Here is a 16,939-nt window from a genome sequence, read left to right as displayed (position 1 = left end):
GAACAGCATCTTGACAGATGGATACAGCTGCCACTATCGCTGGCGGACCGCATGGCACTAATCAAGATGATTGTATTACCTAAGTTCCTCTACTTTTTCAACACCATCACTACAGCTTCCAACACTATTATTTAAAACAATACGAACACTAATAATTAAGCTGATCTGGGGGGGTAAACAGGCACGAGTGAGTCTGGCGACCCTTACTCTAGACTACAACAGGGGGGGATTCAGTGTACCCGACATACCCCTGTACTACCTCTGCTCTCAAGCTCAACATGCACATTATTGGTACAACTCTCACAATTTCATCTCACATGTGGCAGTACAAAACGGCTATGCACACCCTATCCCTCTATGTTCTATATGGACCCACACATGCAGGGGTACACCCAAATCCGAAATCAACTCTGTCGATGCTACCATAGCAGCTTGGCAATCGCTGGGCAATAGAGCGGAGACATTACCATTATACTCTGTACTTATGCCTCTGGCATATCACTCGAGGATGTCGGCCACAAATCACAAAGGTGTCAAGCGCATATTAACACTGGCCAGTATTGACAAAATGCGAGACCTCTTCCCTGAGGGCGTCTTTATAACACAAAAATGTACAGAACTAGATGCTGGTCTTTACCTTCACCATGCACAGATTGAAGAAGGCGTTACAACACTCTATCCCACATTCCCAACTGAACCCCTGACTTCCCTACACACCCAGAGGGTGTCTTTATAACACAGAAAGATCTCCGCTATGTACAGAACTAGACGCTGGTCTTTACCTTCACCATGCACAGATTGAAGAAGGCGTTACGGCACTCTATCCCACATTCCCAACTGAACCCCCGATGCTGACTTCCCTACACACCCTGCTTATCAGCCTCACGAGGCACAAACTGGTGACCAAATTATACTGTGCCGCTAGAGAGGAAACCCCACTACCTCCTAACGCGAGCCTATCACATTGGAACACGAAACTAGATCCCCAGTCACCCAAAAAGACTGGGAATACTGAGCCAGATCACTAGAGTGTTCACATCCAATAGCAACTTCCGGATAATCCATTTTAAATACCTACACCAGGTCTATCACACACCAGGCGGATAGCGGCATTTTGATTAGCTGTTATCAAAATATTGCAATTTATGACTGGTCTCAAACTGGATTGTACACTACAGGTATGTCTGCTAAGTCTGGTACCGTCCCTGAAGGGCACTGTGGGTAGACTTTTTTTTTTAACAGAGTTTTATATAGCGCGAACTTGACCGGAATCTGGTATCAGAGCACTGTACATAGCACCAGTTGCATTACATGAGGACACATTCATGTTTTTGTTAGGCACAGGGAGATTAAGTGATTGGACCAGAAACACAGGATGTTCAGCGTCGTTGCTGAGACTCAAACCCAGTTCCCCAGATTCGAGGATGACTGCCCTAGCCGTTAGGCCAACTCCTCTTAAAATGGCACTATTACTAGCAAAACGGGGGGTAGCGATGGTGTGGGAGAGTTAAGCTAGTCCCTCTAACAAACAGTGGTTAAAAGATTTGGTATACTGTTGTGACACCCTGGCCTTATCCGCGGAAGAACTTCCCACTACCACTACTGCAATATCTCTGAGCACAGGACAGTGCTACACGATCCGACCCTGATGCATAGCTTTGTAGTGTTGGACCCTCTCTTGTATTGTAATCCCTGTACTTTATGAACAAGTATGTTGAGAATGTATATGCCACTGTACTTTTACCACCACAGGTTGTTACATTGTACTTGTGTTGAAGCACTATATGATGCCATGTATGTAACAAGCATGAGTTTTGCTAAAATTCATGAATAAATTTTTTTAAAAAAAGCATTATAAGAGGCTTTACTTTCTGTGGGCTAGGAGGACTATTGAGCATGCATATCTCGTACTATTGACCACATGGGAAGGATGGTCTCCACGTGTGGCCAAAAGGAGGGTATTCCTTGTACACTTGAGGATATCCTGATGGAACCTTTGCCTTAAGAAATGCAAAAATGTGGCCTGTACCTCAGATATGGCCATATCTGTTCAGTCTGAAGGGCAGTGGCATATCTTAACTTTTAGGATTTTGTAATCATTGCCCTCTATAATTAAATTATAGGGGATGCTATTTTTATGTTAAGAGTGTCTTATGCATTGTCATACAAAGTCTTTTTTAGGTTTCACCTAAGTGAAAGCTGCGCACTGCGCAGCTTTTCGCGCAGGCGAAAACCTAATGAGAATAACTATGTGGCTTGGGAATCCGCCCTCTGTTCCATTGGCTAGCTCCATAAATGGAGGCTAGCCATTGGAACAGAGATCTGTCCGTCATGGCCGGACCAGATTCGTGGGCGTTCCCGCGATTTCTTCCCTCTCCGACCCTCCGTGCGCGTCATCTCGGCGGTGGACGGGTTGTTTTTTTTGGGTTTGTTCTGTTCATTCCAGGCCGACCTCCGCCGGAAGAAGTCCAGGTGAGTGCCCATTCCCGCCCCCCACCCTCCCGCTGACCGTGTGCCGTTCCCGCCCCCCCTCCCGCTGTCCGTGCCTTTCCCGCCCCCTCTCCCGCTGTCCGTTCCCGCCCCCCCTCCCGCTGTTCGTGTGCCCGTAGGTGCTTGTTCTAACATTCAATTGATTGAATGGAAGGCAGTGCCAGGCTGCCCGTGAAGAGAAGACTTAAAAATACGTATCAGCTTCTGCCTTGGGCGCCCGCCTGGGACAAAATCCCCTGGAGAAACCCGAGAGCTCCTGGCCAGCTCGGCACCAGCGTTGGTCGCCATGGTGTGGCCGCCTGTGCGTGCAACGTCCGGCCTCAGCAGCTTCCTGCGGACGTGGGGGAGGAGACGCCCAGCGTGGGCAGCAGCGGATACAATTGTGTACGCGCCAAGTCTGCCGCCGTTGTGCTGTGATAGAAAGGAGTCTTGCACCCCCTGGAGCTCTGGCTTTCTCGGTGGTGGAGGAGAAGGACTGCGAGGTTGTCTGCCTTGTCTCTCGCTCTGCCTGGCCTCTGGTTGCTCATTATTCAGAGCGAGGAGAGAGACGCGCGCAGTGTGAGTGAGACCGATCCCTCTCAGGTCTTCTGCTGCAGCAGCAAGCAGCAGGAGAGGGAAGTGAGAGGAAGATGGCGATCCAACTCCTCCTCCGCTGGTGAGCAGACCCTGCGCGAGAAGCCTCGAGCGCACAAAACTTCACCGGCGGCTCCCCTCGCCTCAAAAACAACAACAAAGCACCGGCGAGAAGCTGCGTGGAGCCGCTAAAAAAAAAACCACAGAGAAAGCGGTAGGAGCAGCAGAGCCCGCCTGAGTGCAGCGGCAGCAGTGGGCGTCCCGGGCAAGCTCTTGTAAGTTCCTTGCAATTAACCCCCATCTCCGATTGGTAATTGTGTATTTAAATAATTAAATGCAGCCCACGCGCTCTGGGAGAGCGAGCGCGGCTGGAGGAGGGCTTTTTATGTCCAAACGGGAGATGGTTCATCTGGCTGGGGGGGTTTCTCGCTGCTGGTGTTTCATGAGGTGGTTTGTGGGAGGAATTGGTTAACAGAGACTCATGAGCGGGTATAGCGAAAATCCCGTGTGCAGTAGAGCTGCGGGCAAGGGTGGTTTGGTGTGTGCAGTGTGTGTTGTCACTGTGTGGACTTGGATCTCAAAACACAGTAAGGGACACGGTATAGGAGAGCGAGAGAAAAACACTGCCCTGGTTTAAAGCTCGGGCTAAGGGTGACCTCTTTTTTTCACGGCCGATTGCATTGCTTGGTTTGGATTTGTCTATTCTTCAGAGGTCCCCCTTCCTCCTCCTCCTTTTCAGAAGTTGTCCTGCAGGGGGAAGGGCTGGATTCTGGGTCGTATTCGCTCCTAGGAGCAGGGAGGAAGAGGGTGTCGCGTTGCTGCTGCTCCAGGCTCTCTGGTGGTGGTGTGTGCGTGTCTGATGAAGGGGCTGCCTAGAAGAGGTGTTTAGGTGTGCTTGACGTATGTATGTTAAATTCATCAGTTACGTCAGCATTATGGAATAAGTGTGGATTGAGCATTTGGGAACACAAGTGGCAGAAATATGTTGACCCTAAGAGGAAGTAGGGGTTACTAGAGCCCTGGGACTTCCTAATTTTTCCTATTTTTAATCATACTGGCTGCTAGCCAGATTAAAGTGTTAGGTGTACCAGGCAGGTATTTTTAAAGCTTAACCCTACCCCCACTCAATACCCTATTCCTTTTCCAACAGTGCTCCCATGCATCTCATAGGTTGTAGCACGCCTCGTTCTGCAACGGCCGGGAAGGAACTCTCTGATGAAGAATACCACCAAGGCGAGCACTGTCACCCGCCGCTGTGACATGGGTTGCATGGCGACCACTGTCACCCCTTTGACGCGGCTGACTTGGCGAGCACTGTCACCCGCAGAGTAGTGAGTGCAGAGTGAAGAGTGACTAGGGAGTGCTAGGGAGTGCAGAGTGACTAGGCAGTGCTAGGGAGTGCAGAGTGACTGCAGAGTGCTAGGGAGAGCTAGGGAGTGCAGAGTGACTAGGGAGTGCAGAGTGCTAGGGTGTGCTAGGGAGTGCAGAGTGACTGCAGAGTGACTGCAGAGTGCTAGGGAGTGCAGAGTGACTGCAGAGTTCAAGGGAGTGCAGAGTGCTAGGGAGTGCAGAGTGACTAGGGAGTGCTAGTTCCTTTGCTGTCATCAAACCCCTCCAGCAATATTTTCCAGCACCCTGTTCTCCTAAATAATCAGATCTGTTGTGGCCCAAAAGAGCTTGTTTATTTTGTCTAAAGCATTGACGTAAAATATGGTCTGTCTCCTGACTGCGATCTGCTTTACTTAAATAATCCGTTTTTGGGTAGAATCCATTATCAGCTTTTAGAATAGGCTTCTTGTTTTTATTAATTAATTTCCTATCCACCTTTTCTGCATAGCTGGAGAAACAGATATGTTACAGAGCAGTTTCTGTTAGTTGGATCAAGTTAATAGGAGAACTATTAACACTGCTCACAGATATTTTGATATTTTTTAATGTTGAATAATACTGAATAAATAACAATATTGAAGACACCGTGGTATTTATGTGCATATTTTAAAAATTTTATTCCTGTCACTCAGCTGGACTAGGAGTTTGGAGGCATGCAATAGAGATGTTGGTTTCTGTTAACTGGTCCTTATTGTCCTAATAGAAAGTGGGATTCCTGCCTGATGTGGAGAAGGAGGATGAGATAATCTGGGTATGTCTTGAGGAAGATGATCCTGAGCTGGATATCGAATGGCAGATAAAGATCTTTACACCACCTACTGAACAGGAAAATCCCACGTATCGTAAGTAGCAACATATGACTTGCACAGATTTGTATTCTTTTTGTTTTAAACCTCTTTTTATTTTAGAACAAACAGGTAGTAGGTTACATTACACCATTATTTGTATTCCGTCATTGTATATCAAGGCCATTCTGCAGCAAAGCATGCACAATATCACATAACATTGTTACTTCGTCCATTTCTCTCTTACCCTCAAAGACCTACAATTAATCTTCCTCATCTTCAGATATAGAGTGTCTTGATGGGGCCACCGGGGCTGTGCATGGGAATCCCCTGTACTCATGCCATCCTTTCCACACCTTCCCCCACTTTTGAGGGCAGCCTCTGTTTTCATAGATAGTCTTTTCGGCCACCATACACCAGTCCAAATCTCTATCCCAGTCTCTAAGGGTTGGTGCTGCTTCAGCCCCCCTATTTCGCATTGTATTCCTTTTTGCTATCATCCAGCCCAGCGTTACACCAATTTGGTCTCCCCCCCCCCCGGCCACCCCCCCCCCCCCCACCCATATCAGTAGCATCCCATACATTGAGGAGGTACCAGTTGGCCGATTGTTGCAGTACCACCATGTTGACCTTGTTCAGGGTTTGCGTTCTCTTGTCCCGATAAGATTGTCTTATGGGGCAGGCCCATATGATGTGGAAGATTGTTTCTTCCTGCCCGCAGCCTCTTGAGGCAGAGCGGGTCCGTATCTCTCCCCAATGCTGGAAATATAAGCCCTATGCAGTATTTTGAGTTGTATTAGGCAAAAGCGGGACCTAATAGCCACCTCTCTAGGGGAGGCTAGGGCGTCGGGCCACTCTTCTTCTTGCATGTTAGTGATCTGTCTCTCCCACTCAGCAGGTCCCATTTGTCAAACCCCAGCCTCCTACCCATGTCCTTAGAAGGTCTGAGTCCCACAGGAGTGTCGCTATGGTCATCTTGTTCTTCCAGCCCAGCTTATTGAGTGTTGAGTGCCACAGCTAGACCGGCGGAACTGTAGGCCCTTCCAGGAGATAGTCTCTTGGTGTAGTGTATAGTGTACGTAAATACCCCCTGGCTGTAGGGCCAGGCGATCCATACGGAAGGCTTGTTCTGTCATAGGTTGATGACCCCATTGGCTGATTACTGTCAGTTGCGCCACCTGGTAGTATGTTTGTATATCCGGCAGGGCTATCCCACCCTCATACCAGCCCCTGGTTAATTTATTAAGAGTGATTCTAGGGCCCCCCATCCCACAGCAGGGAACTTATTTCACCCTGGATCGCCCTAAAATGGGTATGGGGCACCCAAAACAGTGTGTTCTGTAAAATATATAGAAAGCGGGGCAGGGCCATCATTTTGAAGAGTGCCGCCCTACCTAGCAATGAGAGGAGAAGTGAGCACCAGTGTTGATCATCGCTCTTCAATCCGTTTAGCAGGAGTAATAGATTGTTGGTAATGAATAAATCTTGATTTGTTGTAACAAATATTCCTAGGTATAGGAATCTCTCTCCTGGGCCTCATAGTCTTTTAGTAATCGTGATGTTGTTCTGTGTAGGCCATAGAGCCCTGATTTGGACCAGTTTATTGTGAATCGAGAATATCTCCAGAATATGGCAAAGATACTTAGGATTCTTGAGATAGAGGACTAGAGCGATGCCACACAGAGAAGAATGTCGTCCGCATAGAGCAATATTTTGTCCTCCCATTCCACCGTCCATCAGAGCCCACGGATTAACGGGTCCCATCGAATCCAGGCCGCCAAGGGCTCAAGTGCCAGCGCAAATAGCAGAGGCGAAAGAGGACAACCTTGTCTGGTTCCTCGCTGCAATGGTGTTGTATAGCATTTTAGGACCCTAGTGTAATTTTCCAGATTCATGCCCTTATATAGGTATAAATCACCTTGTCCTTATATAGGCATAGAAATCATAACCATATTTAGACATAGCTCATGCAGTCCAAATACGGCATGGCTACTTCACTAGTTCCGAAAATCCGCAACGATTTCTTGGAAAACTCTGCTTCAGCAGTTAGGGACTTCCCCTTGCTTGAATATTGATTTATCCAAGAACTCATGGAGTTTTCAAAGAACTGAGACTCTTTGATGACGTTATTATGTTGACCTTTACGTCAAACTCGGCACCTTCAAGGTATAAATATGCCCACACTTGCCCAAACAAACACACAGTGGTTTGGAGCAGTTCCACTATCTACTTGCCCAAGGCATCCTGCTACAGCAAGTGCCGAAGGAAGCCAACCCTCCAGCAGACGCACTGAGAGAGACGCTGTCTTCTCTTGCCGAGAAATCCAGCTCCAGTGTTTCCAAGCTCCCCTTGCAGGGTGTTGGGAAATCGAGTCCTGAGACTGACCTCCTTCTTTCTAAACCAAGGTATGGAGCTGATTAGACCCTAAGAGAAATCTTGGATAGATTCTTGGCAAAAGAATACTAAACATATGCTACATCACACTTACTACTTCCCTCGTACTAGACTTAGTTTAGGTACATCAGGGTAGGCGTATTTTAGAAGCAACAGTTGTATTGTATTGTATATTGGATTTATATAGCGCTTATCACCCAGGGGTCTCTAAGCGCTTGCCTTGGGAACCCGTCCTGGCTTTTCCCTGTGAGATAGCCCCTACAGGGCATCCCCAAGGTGAAAGCCAGGCATCCCACCGCGGGGGGCCATTGTGGAGATTAAGCAAGCTTAATGCCCAGAGTTGCAGAGTGTGAACCCATGATTAGGTCAGGCACCGAAGCGAGAATTATCGAGTCCGTGGACATTTTGAGCTCAAGACCCTGCTGCGTCGGGAATTGAACCCTGGTCCCGGGTCTGACCACTGCTTCAGGGTCTGCCTGCTCTAACCAGTGAGCCACACTTCTCCAGTTGAGTACTTTTAGTCTTTATTTATTTATGTATGTATTTTATGGCTTAGAAACCATACCATGCTTTTACAGTATTATTTTATAATACTCTTCTTGCTGTACACATTATACTTTACAGCCAGTCTTACGAATGTAGCAGTTCATTTCTTCTGCATGAGAAAGAAGACTGCTCAATAAATACTTTTATTGAAAACGCCTGTTTCTCTATTTTTCCGCACCTCTGATGAAACGAAGCATGCACGAATGACTGAGTAAAATATCTATCTATTGGTTCTACGACTCTGAAGGTCAGTTTTATCTTGGGGAAACAAAGTTGTCATGTTTATGCGGTTGTCAGAAACTAATCCCTTCTTGTGAACTCGAGAAAGTTTCTAGTGACCTGAGCTAGCTGGGACTCACATTTAAGTCTAATATTTTCAATAGAGCCCTAGTAGACACATCTATAAGATATATTATTCCAATGCACAGAGCCTATTGGGAATATAGGAACTACATGGTGCCCAACATTTGGTAAGGCACTAATTCAAGAGTAACGCAGTTGTGCTTTTCACAGAGACCCTTTTTCCCGTAAAATACTCTAATAGATGTCTGGAGTGGGTTAAAGGATAAAATCCGCCATAACTGAGTAGGACAAAAAATCCTATGTATTAGTTTTTGGTTTTGTTCAACGTTGAAGGATACAGTGTTCCAAAAATATTGTGCACCTTATCTTTGTTTCCTTGAAACTTGCTCCGCAAACTTTCAGTCAACAAAATGTCGGATAACGACACTGAGAACGGTGGAGCTGCAAAAACTGCAGCCCAACCGGGTTTAGACGTTACATGTTTCCAACAAAATGACCCGGATGCTATAATCATCCCAGAAAACGTACGGAAAACAATAGCTATAAAGCTTATAGAAAATGGCCTATCACTGAGAGGTGGTAGAGTTATATTTGTCATAGAGGCACATGAATATCGCCAGACAGAGGTATTCTGTTCATGGATTATCTTTCCAGAAGCAAATCCAACAACACGTGTGTTCCACTTATACACAAAAGAGGAACCTCCAGCGGAATACACTCCTTTCGAGGACATTGAAATTCCACTAACTTACCAAGAGCATCAGCTCTGGTTTAAAGGCACCCTGCAACATCAAAATCACATTACCAGGCTCGGTCCACTAGGTAGACCAGGAGCGACATGGTCGGTACTAGCTAGCTATACACCACATCCTGACATTGAAAGGATGACCGATATAGAACTGTTAGCTCAGCTAAAACAATTAATAAAAATCCATAGAAAATTGGTACATTATGTCATGCGGACTCTTAACAGTCCAACCTGCTATAAGAATTCCACAGCACACCCCTCATCATGGAAACACAAACAAAATTACAATACAGACTATACAATCAGTCATTGGTAAATTACCCACAAAAAGGGAACAAATTCAATTCTGGTTAGCTCAAAAAATTACTCAAATCGAAGCAGTATTTCTCGATAGTACACCTTATGAGAAACACAGGATTCTAACAATCTGTTTATCAATAGGGATCGCACCACACCTGGAGGACTGTGACACTTGGGGTACAGTCTTTGCTGCAATCTACACAAAAACACATGATGTTCAGTCTATGGCGGTAATACCAGACGTCCTGAAACAGATTCAAAACTAATACGGGGCAGAGACTCCTTTAAATCTCGGTATGAAGTTACTGAAGGATTTCAAACAAGTCTCAGCTATAATATTAGCTAATATTAAAGGTGAAGCAGTATCCGTGGCAATCCGCCAAAAACTAAAAGAACTATATGTAACTGAGCAACCATATGAACTGGCCAGAATAATAGAAAAATCATATGAAGAACTAGGTAGAGATAGTTTGGGTGGGAAACCAGTAAAACCCGAACTAACGGAGAATCCTGAAACAGTGTTTATTAAAAACACTCTCATTACTCCTAAAAAGAAATGGGAAAATACTAGACAGACACTTCCTAAGGAGAAGCGTTCTCAATCCAGAGGTAGGTCTCCTCAAAAGGAGCCCTCTGAAAAGAGGTATAATCTCAAAAACAGGAATAATTTGAGAAAACCTGATAGAAATCAAGATACTGATACACGTTCCTCTCGTACCTTTCAGACTTCCTCACAGAAATCGGAAAGAAGAGGACGATCCGAACAAAGGAAGAACGCGTTAAGTCCAAAGACGATCGACACGTTCCAAAAAATAAAAAAAACTCACTTCACCAAAAAAGAAGGTAGCAAGTCTTAAAATCAGACATGCTGAGGATCTTGAGGACACAACTCAAGAACGGGGAGTGGGCCCAGACAATGCTGGACAGCTCAGCAGAAGTTACCATAGCTCACAAGATCCTGAAGGATCATCTGGAGACAGTGGACCTGAATGAATACATTCAGGTTGAAACTGCCGATACCAGGGTTAGTGTACCCCATAAGCTATATGAAGTAACACTCCGAATAGAGGGGGACATAACTAGAAAAATAAAAGCACTCTTTTGGGAAAAACTATCTACGGTTTATGACATCCTTCTGGCTGAAAAAGACAGGCCACCTGAATTTGTCAGGGAGTGCCCACATGGCGAAGAGATCATTATGCCACCATTCTCAAAACATATTACTATTCATAAGAAATACACCAGAAAATGAGCTGTAGCCCAGGCTCAAGCATTCTATAAAAATCATGTGGGATGGGATGAGGATTCTCCTCACCATAAGATCCAGTTAAAAAATCAACCAACTGCTCAGAAGCAGTATCCAGTTAAGCAAGAAACTAAACAACAGGTCAGGGAGATCTTAGATCAACTTGAATACCAAGGGGTGATTGAAAGATGCACCTCGTCCATGAACAATCCTTTGTTTCCTGTCCCCAAACCAGACAATACATACTAGTTTTGGACTACAGACATTTAAATTCTTGTTGCAAAACCTTTCCAGTACAAAATGCACACAGTGCAGCACTGATGAACAACATTGGGCGCAAAAAATATAAAACCACATTAGATATTTCAAACGGTTTCTTCTGTCAAAATATCGCACCTGAAAGCAGGTACTTTACCGTTTCTCAACTATGGGGACAAAGCGTCACTCCTGTCGTCTCCCCTAGGGATTCAAAAATAGTCCAGGTTTATTTTCAGCCAGAGTAACAGAGTTACTACAAAGGTATGATGATGAGGCATTATCCTATGTCGATGACTTCTATCTTACAGACGATGATTTGGACAGGCAATTGAACAGGGTGAACACCATAATACTTGGCTTCGCCTCTGAGGGGTACAAATTCAATTTAAAAAAATCAAGGATTGCCCACCTCAACGTCCTATTCTTAGGATACAAACTTTCAAGTGAAGGCAAAAGCCTGGCAGCAAACTTTTTAGAAAAATGTGCACTGCTCCAACCTCCAAAAATGTTGAAAAACGTAGTCAGATCTAGGATTCCTCAATTTCGGAAGAATTTACATTCTAAACTACGCAGAAAGGGTTAAACCTCTACGAATTAATCAAACCTGATTTCAAACCTACTAATTGGACTCAAAAACATACAGACATGTTAGCAACAACCCATTTACAGACACGCGTAAACGAACGCAACCTTGTAATCCGAATCATCCCAGGAAGATGCGGATTCACATACCTAACCTTTAATGAAGGTGAAAAGGTACCAATAGCTTACAAATCACACTTGTACACACAAGCTGAAATGAAATTCACTTCAACAGAAAAAATCCTGACAGCGGTTCAAACTGCAGTAGCAAAAGAAAGAGCCCTCGCGCAGGGAAAACGCATAAAAGTCGTTACTCCTGTACCTGCCTTAGAGGCAGTGACAAAGGCAAGCATTCCAAATGCAAAAGCTTTACATCCAACATGAATACAATGGGTTAATTCTGTTGCTGCAACAGACGTTGAATAAGTGTTTGACCCCTACTTGAAGACCCAAGAATTTCTCCAATACGAACAAGAATGTCCTCTGCCCACTTAGATTCTGCCTCTAGAACATTACGGATGTATCTATACTACTATTATAAAGAGAGAACTTGCACCTTTTGGCCAGGTAAACTCGGGAACCACAGCGCCAATCTACACATCTGATACATCTATGAAAATGTCAGGGTGTGTAGATGGACATAGGCTATATAAATAAAAATAAAAAAGTGAATTAAAAAAATTAAGTTTGTAAACAAAGTAGTCCCCTCAAAGTAGCGCCGGCCGGGACCTAGCGCTGGCCGCTACGCGACGTGCGTGATGACGAAGGAGGAGGGCGGTGCAGTGAGGAGCGGCTGTGCAGTGAGGAGCGGCGGCACAGGTAAGGAAAGGGAAAGTGAGACTGTGTGATGCAGGGGGAGGCGAGAAGGAGGCAGCAGTAAATGAAAATGTCGGAGCGCGAGTGAGTCGGGCGGGAGGGGGGCGCGAGTGAGTCGGGGCGGGAGGGGATCGGGGCGGGAGCGGGTGTACTGCCCCCAACCCCTTTCTGCCCCAGGCAACGCTGGGGCGGGCTGCTAGTAATTTATACAGACGGATCAGCACAGCCCGCAATTGGGGGTAAACAAGCTTATAGTGCAGCATATGCGATTGTTAAAGGTCGCTGGCGCGGTGGTAAAATCAGACCTATGGTCACAAAAACTCAATCTCTAGGAGACTGTACAGCTCAGCAAGCTGAAGTACAGGCTTTCAAGATGGCACTTGAAAATACCGATCGCGAATTCCCCACACTCGTAGTGTGCGATTCGTATTACTACGTTCAATCTTACAACGAATACTTGCAGACCTGGGTTCAAAACGGTTTCAAATATGCAAAAGGTGGCACAATTAAGCAGACATTGCTTTGGGAAGAAGTAGTTCTATTACAGAAAGAACTACAAAAGACTCACGTGATCCATACACTGAGTCATCAGCGTGATGGCGTTGACGTTGCAGGGAATTCATTGGCTGATGAAACAGCGACGGCAGCTGTGCAAACGGCTTCCGTAGCTGCAATCACTCGTTCAAAAACAAAAATAGACAGCGAAATAATGCAGGCTGTCGCCGCTTCCAATAAAGACAGCGGTAAAACACTACCAAAAGGCTTTCCACTCAAGTACTCATATATATCTGATGCAGATTAATGTTCCTTTTGCTCGAATCCCTGGAGTGGGGGATGGAGTAATTCCAAACATAGAACACAGATTGGGACTAATTTTAGCAGCACATGAAGGACTTGCTTTTGCACACGCAGGCATTTTAGCCACAGTATCATTATTAAAACAACAATACTGGTGGCCGCGCATGAGGAAACTGACCCGAAACTATGTGTTGGAATGTGAAATCTGCCAGAAAATTAAAGCTTCAACACTGAAACGCCCGGTGCAGACCCCCTTTTAATTTCTGATAAACCACTAGCATGTGTTTACCTGGACGACTGTGGTCCTTTACAAAGGGATGGTAACTATAAATATATCATGCTCGCAGTGGATTCATGCTCAAGATTGATTTGGATGTGGCCTCAGCGCTCGGCTGACGCCCGAACTGTTATAAAAGATTTGCGAGTCTTTATCGGCACAGACCAGGGTACTGCGTTTAGCTCTCGGGCTTACAAGGTGGCCATGGCCAGCTTGGGCGTTGCATTGCGGTACTCTAGTCCATTCCATCCTGAGGGAAATTCGGTTGTGGAAGGAAAAAGCTGTGACATAAAACAATCTATAACCGCTAGGATATTATGCTCGGGTGACGGGTGGGTCAAACTTCTAATAAGTGTCCAAGGTTGTCTTAACTAAGTAAGGAAGGGGAATGTTCAAGAAATAAATATAGACTAAATAGAACTATATTTTTAAGAAATGCCCAGCCGGACACTTTAATGTCTTGATAAAAAATAATGCAAAGGGAATAGAACACAGAGTGTGATGAATGTGGGACACCAGCCGATGTCCAGCTAACACACTGGGGGAACACAAACAAGGGAGAGAAATAGTAGGCAAAATCGGGTCATCTGAATATCATAGATCATAAAAAGACAATCCACAGTATACACATATGCATGTTCAATTTTGTGTTAACTATGCATTTAGTGCATTTTTGTCGACGACGTTTCGAACCATACAAAATATCGGTTCATCCTCAGGACAGAAATGATTGCCTAAAGAATTAACAATCTAGCTTGAACCCACTATGTAGGAGTCAATATGCCATACAATAACAAGGAGAATAAACAAGGGGGAAAAAAGGAGGAGAAGGGAGACATTAAAAGTAAAACATGTCAGTTAATCAGTCCCTTATCTCAATTACATATGCAGTGCCCCACTCATACCATGCCAGGGTGTCGAGGGCGGCAGAGTGCGGTGCATACCATTTACATGCAGTGAGCTTGGGGTTGTTGAAACGAGGTAGGTGCATTTAAGAGGCACGAAATTGTGTATTTGAATCGGACTGGCAGTAGTGGGGAAGTGAGGGGTGTCGCTGTCGCGAGGGGGATGTACTCGAATTTGCGAAGTGCAGCTCGTTCAGACGAGGTCGGTGCATTTAAAGGGCACGAAATCCCGTTTTTAATTAGACCGTCAATAGTGAGGAAGTGAAAGGTGTCGCTGCCGCGAGGAAGAGGCACTCAAATTTGTGAAGTGCAACTAATAACACAGACACGAAGTGATTGGCTGTGAACAATTGCAGGAGTGAGCGGCTAGGAAGGATTGATACGGGGGCTTACCGGTGGGGATTAGCTGAAAGTCACTCAGCCAGGGATGGGCAATAGTAGGAGTGCGTTTCTATAGGAAAGGGAAAATGAGCAATTACAAAGAATTCACAGTAATCGCGGGCAGGCTAACACCAGTGGGAGACAAAACTTACCAAGAGGTGGGGCCAGCGTGGAATGCGGGGAATCTGAAGGGAATGAAGGGAGATTACACTATGGCGGCTTAAAACGGTTAGACTGTGCAACTGCTGACGCTGTGCTTAGTAAGCTTACCTACGGGAGCGATGCCCTGGTCCAAGGATCTGTGGGCGAGGAAAAAAGTACAGGCAATATAAGCACAAGTACTAAGTGGCGGTGCCGGGATGCTCGAGCGAGGTGCACAGCTGCAACTGACAACAGCTTACTGGATAGTGGTGTAGGTGCAGGTCCACAGTGGGGGTCCTTGCACGGCGTGAGGAAACCTTCACGAAAAGCAGTAAGCTCTGAGTACCGGTAATGGGAAAGCAGCTCCTGGTCACGTGGGGGTGAGTGTCCAATTGAGGCGTGGCTAAAAGTGTCGGCCATTTTGGATAGGGCGCCCAGTGCAACTAATTAAAAACAGACAAAGGACATAGTCGATGCTTACGGCGGCCCTCTTGGGTGTACTAGGGGCAGAGAGTCCGGAGTGATAATGGCAGCATGCATAATTACGAGCTCGAGGGCTCTGGAAGTGAGAAAAATTATATGTATATTTAACAAGGACCCCCTGAGTTAATGAATTGAAAAATTCCTAGGTCAGGGAAAATAGTACAAATGAAAGGTAACAACCTAGGTAATTTAAGGGTTGGAGTATCGTAATGACACGAATTGATGAAGAGATGACTACAGCTAGCTAAAAAAACACAATTTTATTTTTCAATAGACATAGTAAAAAAGGTTCATTCATATAACATAGAATCAAGATTAAAAATTCATAGTACATATATAACATGGACAGCAATACATAAAAATTAATGAATCAAAAGAGAGAGTAAGTGGCATAAAAATAAAATCTCTTCGCGCGTTTCGGCGGCCAGCGCCTTCTTCCTGGAGCAGCCACGTAATATTAGTAGAAAAGTATTATTCTTTTATTAAGGCGTTTTTTCCCAAAGTTCTTTATTGTGATCCAGCATCCAGTATGGGTGAAACTGGTTGATTTGGTAATAAAATGATTACTGCCCGCCAACTGGAACCCTTTATATCGATACGCAATGGATGGATTTGATGATAGATTCTTCCAGCGGTAATTTCGATTTCTATAAGTTTTGTCAGTAATTATTTAACATCTTGGATAAACAGCTTTTATTCTAGGAGTTGTCCCATTAGAGGAGTATTTGTTTCAATAGCAACTTAGTTTGCCTAAAAGATTTGATACTCGTATTTCCCAGGCAAAAAGGATCGCTCAGTTCTTGCAAATGCAGGATCAAAGTTAAAAGATCTCCCTGCCCGAAGATAGGCGGCAGGGCTCCCGATGTCCAGCGGCGGGTAGATACGTCTTACGGCGACAAAATGCGCGGGAAAATGATGGCTGTAAGCTCTGAGTACCGGTAATGGGGAAGCAGCTCCTGGTCACGTGGGGGTGAGTGTCCAATTGAGGCGTGGCTAAAAGTGTCGGCCATTTTGGATAGGGCGCCCAGTGCAACTAATTAAAAACAGACAAAGGACATAGTTGATGCTTACGGCGGCCCTCTTGGGTGTACTAGGGGCAGAGAGTCCGGAGTGATAATGGCAGCATGCATAATTACGAGCTCGAGGGCTCTGGAAGTGAGAAAAATGCCATTGAAAAGTGCCACGTTAAGCAATCAAACGGTGACCTATAAATTTAATTATACCCAAGGCAACTTTAGACAGTGTTCTAATAAAGTAACAAGTGTGTTTAAACAAAAATAGATTAGGGGGAGCCAGTCAAAGTCATGTACTGTTTTGCAAAAGTCAGATATATTGTCCAGCCACAACATGGGTCATACATGTGTTCCGTGGCGCAGTACCGGGCTGGGGTCTAGATCAGGGAGGTCCAGTCCTCCGTACGGTTCAAACCAGTGTGCAGGCTCTGGGTCTTAAGTATCCAGTGCAGTTCCTCTTTGTTCAGTAGCTGTTGTAAATTCCCTCCACGATTAGGGAGTTTGATCACAG

General features: G+C 45.4%; 1 protein-coding gene across 3 annotated transcripts in view; it reads left to right on the top strand.

Moving 5' to 3' along the window:
* Positions 1–16,939, top strand: part of LOC147692563 (acylamino-acid-releasing enzyme-like) — a 526,970-nt gene that overhangs the window by 341,635 nt on the left and 168,396 nt on the right. For all 3 annotated transcript variants that reach the window (XM_086938783.1, XM_086938782.1, XM_086938784.1), the window contains exon 16: positions 5,156–5,294. In XM_086938783.1, coding sequence (XP_086794909.1) covers positions 5,156–5,294 — 139 coding nt within the window. The remainder of the gene's footprint in view (positions 1–5,155; positions 5,295–16,939) is intronic.

This window comes from Lissotriton vulgaris, chromosome 9 (genome assembly GCF_964263255.1).
Source record: "Lissotriton vulgaris chromosome 9, aLisVul1.2, whole genome shotgun sequence".
NCBI classification, from domain to species: Eukaryota; Metazoa; Chordata; class Amphibia; order Caudata; family Salamandridae; genus Lissotriton; species Lissotriton vulgaris.
The sequence above is the reverse complement of the archived record's forward strand: the minus strand, read 5'-3'. Positions and strand labels throughout refer to the sequence as shown.